General features: G+C 29.4%; 1 protein-coding gene across 1 annotated transcript in view; it reads left to right on the forward strand.

Moving 5' to 3' along the window:
• The window catches only part of REC8 (REC8 meiotic recombination protein), a 31415-nt gene extending 24301 nt beyond the window's left edge, over positions 1-7114 (forward strand). The window contains exons 11-12 of the mRNA XM_058853145.1: positions 3177-3283; positions 6125-7114. Of these exons, the coding sequence (XP_058709128.1) occupies positions 3177-3283; positions 6125-6210 (193 nt within the window). The 3' untranslated portion in view covers positions 6211-7114. The remainder of the gene's footprint in view (positions 1-3176; positions 3284-6124) is intronic.
• The last annotated feature ends 928 nt before the right edge of the window (positions 7115-8042 follow it).

Below are 8042 nucleotides of genomic sequence, written 5' to 3' on the forward strand. Positions count from 1 at the left end.
TTGGGGAATTCTGAGGAATTTGGGGAATTTTATAAAAATTTGAAAAATTTTGGAGCATTTTAATGGAATTTTTGGGGAATTTTTGGAGTTTTTTGGGAATTTTGGGGGAATTTTTGGGAATTTTTTGGGGAATTTCTGGGAATTTTTTTGGGAATTTTTGGGGAATTTTGGGGGAATTTTTTGGGAATTTTTGGGGAATTTTTGCGGATTTTTTTGGAATTTTTTGGGGAATTTTTGGGAATTTTTGGGGGATTTTTTGGGATTTTTTTTGGAATTTTTGGGGAATTTTTGGGAATTTTGGGGGAATTTTTGGGGATTTTTTTGGGACATTTTGGGAATTTTTTGGGGAATTTTTGGGGAATTTTGGGGGAATTTTTGGGGATTTTTTTGGGAATTTTTTGGAATTTTTTGGGGAATTTTTGGGAATTTTTTGGGGAATTTTTGGGGAATTTTTGGGGATTTTTGGGAATTTTTTGGGGATTTTTTTTTAATTTTTGGGAATTTTTTTGGGAATTTTGGGGAATTTTTTGGAATTTCTGGGGAATTTTTGGGGAATTTTTGGGGAATTTTGGGGAATTTTTGGTGATTTCTTTGGGAATTTTTGGGAATTTTTTGAGGAATTTTTGGGAATTTTTTGGGAATTTTTTTGGGAATTTTTGGGAATTTTTTTGGAATTTTTGGGAAATTTTTTGGAATTTTTTTGGGAATTTTTGGGAATTTTTTGAGGAATTTTTGGGGATTTTTTTGGAATATTTGGGGGAATTTTTGGGAATTTTTTGGGGATTTTTTGGAATTTTTTTTGGAATTTTTGGGGAATTTTTGGGAATTTCTGGGGAATTTTTGGGGATTTTTTTGGGAATTTTAATGGAATTTTTTTGGAATTTTCAAAGTTTTTTGGGGATTTTGGAGAAATTTTTTTAAAATTTTAATTTTTTAAAGAACGTTAAAGGAGTTTTTGGGGGATTTGAGGAATTTTTGGGAGGTTTTGAGGAGGAATTTTGGGGATTTTAGGGAATTTTGTCGGAATTTTTTGGGGGATTTTGATGAATTTTTTTCTCCTCATTTTTTATGGAATTTTCCCTGAATTTTTTTCCTGAATTTTTCCAGAATTTTCTTAATTTTTTTCACTTTTCTCTGAAATTTTCATTTTTATTTCTGAATTTTTCCTGATTTTTTTATCTTTATTTTTCTTTTTTCTTTATAAATTCTTTCTTCATTTTTTTTTCCTTTTCCTCTGTTTTTTCCTTATTTTCCCCAAATTTTTTAATTTTTTTTTTTGTTTTTTTCCAGATTTTTCACTTCAATTTTTAATGATTTTTAAATTAATTTTTATTTAATTTTCCCTGATTTTTCCAAACTTTTTTATTATTTTTTCCCTTTTTTTGTACATTTTTTTCCTGTTTTTTTTTTATTGTTTTTTCCTGATTTTCCCAAAATTTTTAAACGTTTTTTTTGTTCTTTTCAGGATTTTTCACTTCAATTTTTAATGATTTTTAAGTTTATTTTTATTTGATTTTCCCTGATTTTTCCAGACTTTTTTGATTTTTTTTTCTTTTTTTGTCGATTTTTTCCTGATTTTTTTCCAGAATTTTAATTTTTTTTTCTGGATTCTTTTTTTCATTTTTCACTTCAATTTTTAATGTTTTCTAAATTTATTTTTATTTAATTTTCCCTGATTTTTGCAGACTTTTTCCTGATTTTTTTTCTTTTTTTTGTAGATTTTTTCTTTATTTTTTTTTTTGTTTTTTCCTGATTTTCCCCAAATTTTTTTAATTTTTTTTTTGTTCTTTTCCACATTTTTCACTTCAATTTTTAATGATTTTTAATTTTATTTTTATTTAATTTTCCCTAATTTTTCCAGACTTTTTTGTTATTTTTTTTCTTTTTTTGTAGATTTTTTTCCTGATTTTTTTTCCTGTTTTTTCCTGATTTTTTTCCAGAATTTCAAATTTTTTTTCTGGATTCTTTTCCTCATTTTTCACTTCAATTTTTAACAATTTTTAAATTTATTTTTATTTAATTTTCCCTGATTTTTCCAGACTTTTTCCTGATTTTTTTTCCTTTTTTTGTAGATTTTTTTCCTGATTTTTTTTTACTGTTTTTTCCTGATTTTCCCCAAATTTTTTTAATTTTTTTTTTGTTCTTTTCCACATTTTTCACTTCAATTTTTAATAATTTTTAAATTTATTTTTATTTAATTTTCCCTGATTTTTCCAGAGTTTTTCCTGATTTTTTTTTCCTTTTTTTGTACATTTTTTTCCTGATTTTTTTCCAGAATTTTAAATTATTTTTCTGGATTCTTTTCCTGATTTTTCACTTCAATTTTTAATGATTTTTAAATTTATTTTTCTTTAATTTTCCCTGATTTTTCCAGACTTTTTCCTGATATTTTTCCCTTTTTTTGTAGATTTTTTTCCTGATTTTTTTTTCCTGTTTTTTCCTAATTTTTTTCCAGAATTTTAATTTTTTTTTCTGATTTCTTTTCCGCATTTTTCACTTCAATTTTTAACGATTTTTAAATTTATTTTTATTTAATTTTCCCTGATTTTTCCAGACTTTTTCCTGATTTTTTTTTTCTCTGTTTTCCTGAATTTTTTCCAGAATTTTAAATTTTTTTAATGGATTCTTTTCTGGATTTTTCACTTCAATTTTTAATAATTTTTAAATTCATTTTTCTTTAATTTTCCCTGATTTTTCCAGACTTTTTCCTGATTTTTTTTCTTTTTTTGTAGATTTTTTTCCTGATTTTTTTTTACTGTTTTTTCCTCATTTTTTTCTAGAATTTTAGATTTTTTTTCCGGATTCTTTTCCTCATTTTTCACTTCAATTTTTAATAATTTTTAAATTCATTTTTGCTTAATTTTCCCTGATTTTTCCAAACCTTTCCCTGATTTTTTTCCTGAACTTTTCCCATTTTCCCCTTTTTCTTTCTTTTTGAATTTTTGCTCTTTTTTCCCCGATTTTTTTGTGAATTCTGCGAAAATTCCCACTCAAAATTCCCACAATTCCCATAAAAATTTTTCCTCATTTTTCACTTTTTTAAAGAATTCTCCCCAAATTTTTTTTCTTTTTTTCCCCTGATTTTTCCCCATTTTTTTTCCCCCAAAATTCCCTAAAAAACCCCAAAATTCCCCCTAAAAATTCCCAATTTTTTTAATTAACCTCCCCCACCCCAGGCTGATCCTTGACCACGCCCAACTTCCGGAAGGGGCGGAGCTTGCCGCCATCTTGGATCCGGCTTGGCCACGCCCGCTTGTGGCTCGGGCCTTCGCTCTCTGCCTGGGTAAGCCCCGCCCCCTTTCCCTTAAGCCCCGCCCCCTTTCCATAAGCCCCGCCCACTTCACCCAGACCTGTCAATCACTTCAGCCCCGCCCCTTTTAACCCTTTAAGCCCCGCCCCCTTTAAGGCCACACCCCTATCACCTTGACCTGTCAATCATTTAAGCCGCGCCCCTTTTAACCCTTTAAGCCCCGCCCCTTTAACCCCAACCCCTTAAGCCCCACCCCCTTTAACCTCACCTGTCAATCACTTAAGCCCCTCCCCTTAAACCTCTTTAAGCCCCACCCCTTTAAACCCATTTAAGCCCCGCCCCTTTTTGTTCTGTCCCTTTAAGCCCCGCCCCTTTAACCCTTTAAGCCCCGCCCCTTTACCTCTGACCTGTCAATCACTTCAGCCCCGCCCCTTTAACCCCTTTAAGCCCCGCCCCTTTTTGTTCTGTCCCTTTAAGCCCCACCCATTTCTATTCAGACCTGTCAATCACTTAAGCCCCGCCCCTTTGACCCCTTTAAGCCCCGCCCCCTTTAGGCCACGCCCTTTTATCCTGACCTGTCAATCACTTAAGCCCCGCCCCTTTAACCCCTTTAAGCCCCGCCCCCTTTAGGCCACACCCCTTTTTTCCTGACCTGTCAATTATTTAAGCCCCTCCCCTTAAACCTCTTTAAGCCCCGCCCCCTTTGACCCATTTAAGCCAAGCCCCTTTTTGTTCTGTCCCTTTAAGCCCCGCCCATTTTAACCCTTTAAGCCCCACCCATTTCCCCAGACCTGTCAATCATTTAAGCCCCGCCCCTAAAGCCTTTAAGCCCCGCCCCTTTTAACCCTTTAAGTCCCGCCATTTTCTCCTGACCTGTCAATCACTTAAGCCCCGCCCCTTTTAACCCTTTAAGCCCCACCCACTTCACCCAGACCTGTCAATCACTTCAGCCCCGCCCCTTTTAACCCTTTAAGCCTCGCCCCTTTTTTCTGTCCCTTTAAGCCCCGCCCCCTTTTCCAAACAAACCCAAATTTTCCGGGATTTTTTTTTGGGATAAATTCCGGGAATTTTGGAGGATTTTTTTTCAGGATTTCAGGGAAATTTTTGGGAATTTTTGGCGGGAATTTTTTTGGGATTCGAGCGGGAATTTTGGGATGAAATTTCTGGAAATTTTTTCCCATTTTTTGGGGAGAATTTCAGGAATTTTTAAAGAATTTTTAAAGGAATTTTTCGGGGATATTCCCAAATTTTTTAATGAATTTTTTTAGGAAATTTTTAAGGAATTTTCCATAATTTTGGTTGAAAATTTGGGAATTTTTAAAGGAATTTTTAAGGATATTTTCAGGAATTTTATGGTAATTATTAACGGGAATTTTAAAGGAATTTTTGGAATTATCCATAAAATTTTTTGGGAATTCCAGGAAAACTTTTAAGGGAATTTTTTGGAATTCCAAGTTAATTTTTTTGGAAACAATATTTTAATTAAATTTCCATGAATTTTTGGAAACTTAATTAAAATATTAATAAAATATTGATGTTATTAATACTGAATTATTATTATTAAATGTTGTTAAATGCTAAATTTATTAAATAATAATATTCTATGTATTATAATTAAAAAATAGTATTATTAAATAATAATAATTAAATAATTAAAATAAAATAAAATATAATTATAAAATAAAATAAAAATTCAATGATTAAATAATAATATTAAATAGTATTAAATTATATTAATATAATTGCATAATAATATTATTAAATATTATTAATATTAAATAATTTTATAAAAATATAAATATTAAATAGTTATTAAATAATATAAATAAATTAATAATAATAATAGTATACGTTATATAATAAATAATAATTATAATAAAATATATAAATAATAATATTATATACAATATTCTAATTAAAAATATTACAATTTTATAATAAATAATTAACAAACATTATTAAATAATAAAATTTTAAAAATACAATGTTATAATTAATAAATATAATATATTTAATAATAAATAGTTAATAAATATTATTAAATAATTATATTAATTAGATATAATATTATAATTATTAAATTTTGTATATTTAATAATAAATATTTAATAAATATTATTAAATAATTATATTAATTAAATACATTATAATTATTAAATATTTTTAAAAAACATTATTAAATAATAATATTAAATACAATATTATAATTAATAAATATAATATATTTAATATTAAGTAGTTAATAAGTATTATTAAAAATTATATTAATTAGATATATTATAATTATTAAATTTTATATATTTAATAATAAATATTTAATAAATACTATTAAATAATTATATTAATTAGATGTAATATTATAATTATTAAATATATATTTAATTATAAATAGTTCATGAATATTATTAAATAATTATATTAATTAAATGTAATATTATAATTATTAAATATAATATATTTAATAATAAATATTTAATAAACATTATTAAATAATAATATTAAATTAATAATACTAAAATTTTTTCTGGGACTTTTTTTGGGAATTTTTGGGTTCATTTTTAAGCAAAATTTTTTTAGGTGAAAAAATTCCAACAAATCTCCAAAAATTCCCTCAAATTTTTCAGGAATTCCCTAAAAATTCCCAAATTTCCCCAAAACACCAAAAATTCCCAAGTTTTCCCCACAAAAATCCCAATTTTCCCTCCAAAAATCCCAATTTTCCCCCAAATTCCCCCAAATTTTTCCAACGATCCCAAAAATTCCCAAATTTTATAAAAACCAAAAAAAATCCCGAATTTTTTGGGGTTTTTTTATGGAATTCTACAAATTTTGGGGATTTCCCGCCAATTTTTCACAAGCCCCGCCCCCTTTTAGAGCTCTGCGCTTCCCATTGGCTGCAGCTGGAGCAGCCCCGCCCCTACGGACCAATCAGAATCAAGCTCCGCCCACAGCGCCAATAAACCACGCCCACATGACCATATATGGAGTTGGAGTTGGTTTTTTTTGGGGAATTTTGGGAATTTTGGGGTTGTTTAAAGGGAATTTTTGGGGATTTTGGCGGGAAAATTTTGGCGGGAATTTTGGGGTGAATTTTTGGGAGTTTTTGGGGATTTTTATGGAATTTTTTGGGAATTTTTTGGGAATTTTTTGGGGAATTTTTTGGGGAATTTTTGGGGAATTTTTTGGGAATTTTTGGGGAATTTTTTGGGAATTTTTTTTGGGAATTTTTTGGGGAATTTTAGGGAATTTTTTGGGGAATTTTTTGGGAATTTTTTGGGGAATTTTTGGGGAATTTTTGGGAATTTTTTTGGAATTTTTTGGGAATTTTTGGGGAATTTTTGGGAATTTTTGGGGAATTTTTTTGGAATTTTTTGGGAATTTTTTGGGGAATTCTTGGGGAATTTTTGGGAATTTTTGGGGAATTTTTTTGGAATTTTAGGGAATTTTGGGGAATTTTTTCGGAATTTTGGGGTTGTTTGAAGGGAATTTTTGGGGGATTTTGGCGGGAAAATTTTGGCGGGAATTTTGGGGTGAATTTTTGGGAGTTTTTGGGGAATTTTTTTGGGAACTTTTGGGGAATTTTTGGGGAATTTTGGGGAATTTTTTTGGGAATTTTGGGGGAATTTTTAAGAATTTTTTGGGGAATTTTTGGGGAATTTTGGGGAATTTTTTGGGGAATTTTTTTGGAAATTTTGGGTTGATTTTTTTGGAATTTTGGGGAATTTTGGGGGGAATTTTTGGGGATTTTTTTGGGAATTTTTTGGGGAATTTTTGGGGAATTTTTGGGAATTTTTTGGGAATTTTTGGGGGAATTTTTGGGGAAATTTTGGGGATTTTTGGGAATTTTTTTGGGAATTTTTTGGGATTTTTTTTGGAATTTTTGGGGAATTTTTGGGCATTTTGGGGGAATTTTTTTGGAATTTCTGGGGAATTTTGGGGGAATTTTTGGGAATTTTTGGGGAATTTTTGGGGATTTTTTTGGAATTTTTTTGGGAATTTTGGGAATTTTGGGGTTGTTTAAAGGGAATTTTTGGGGGATTTTGGCGGGAAAACTTTGGCGGGAATTTTGGGGTGAATTTTTGGGGAAATTTTTGGGAATTTTGGGGAATTTTTTGGATTTTTTTGGAATTTTTTTGGGGAATTTTGGGAGAATTTTGGGGAAAATTTGGGTAAAAAATTGGGAATTTCTTTGGGAAAATTGGGAATTCTGGGAATTTTTTGGGCATTTTTGGGAATTTTTTGGGAATTTTTGGGGAATTTTTTTGGAATTTTTGGGGAATTTTTTTGGGGAATTTTTGGGGAATTTTTTGGGAATTTTTGGGGAATTTTGGGGGATTTTTGGGAATTTTTTGGGGGAATTTTTTGGATTTTTTTGGAATTTTTTGGGGGAATTTTGGGAGAATTTTGGGGAAAATTTGGGTAAAAAATTGGGAATTTCTTTGGGAAAATTGGGAATTTTGGGAATTTCTGGAGGGAATTTTGGGGGAATTTTGGGGAATTTTTTGGGATTTTTTGGGGGAATTTTTTGGGAATTTTGGGTTTATTTTTATGGATTTTTTGGGGAGGAATTTTTGGAAATTTTTTTGGGAATTTTTTGGGATTTTTTTTGGAATTTTGGGGAATTTTGGGGGGAATTTTTGGGAAATTTTTTTGGGAATTTTTGGGGAATTTTTTGGGAATTTTTGGGGAAATTTTGGGGATTTTTGGGAATTTTTTGGGGAATTTTTTGGATTTTTTTGGAATTTTTTTGGGGAATTTTAGGAGAATTTTGGGGAAAATTTGGGTAAAAAAT

This window comes from Poecile atricapillus, chromosome 19, assembly GCF_030490865.1.
Source record: "Poecile atricapillus isolate bPoeAtr1 chromosome 19, bPoeAtr1.hap1, whole genome shotgun sequence".
In the NCBI taxonomy this organism is placed as follows: Eukaryota; Metazoa; Chordata; class Aves; order Passeriformes; family Paridae; genus Poecile; species Poecile atricapillus.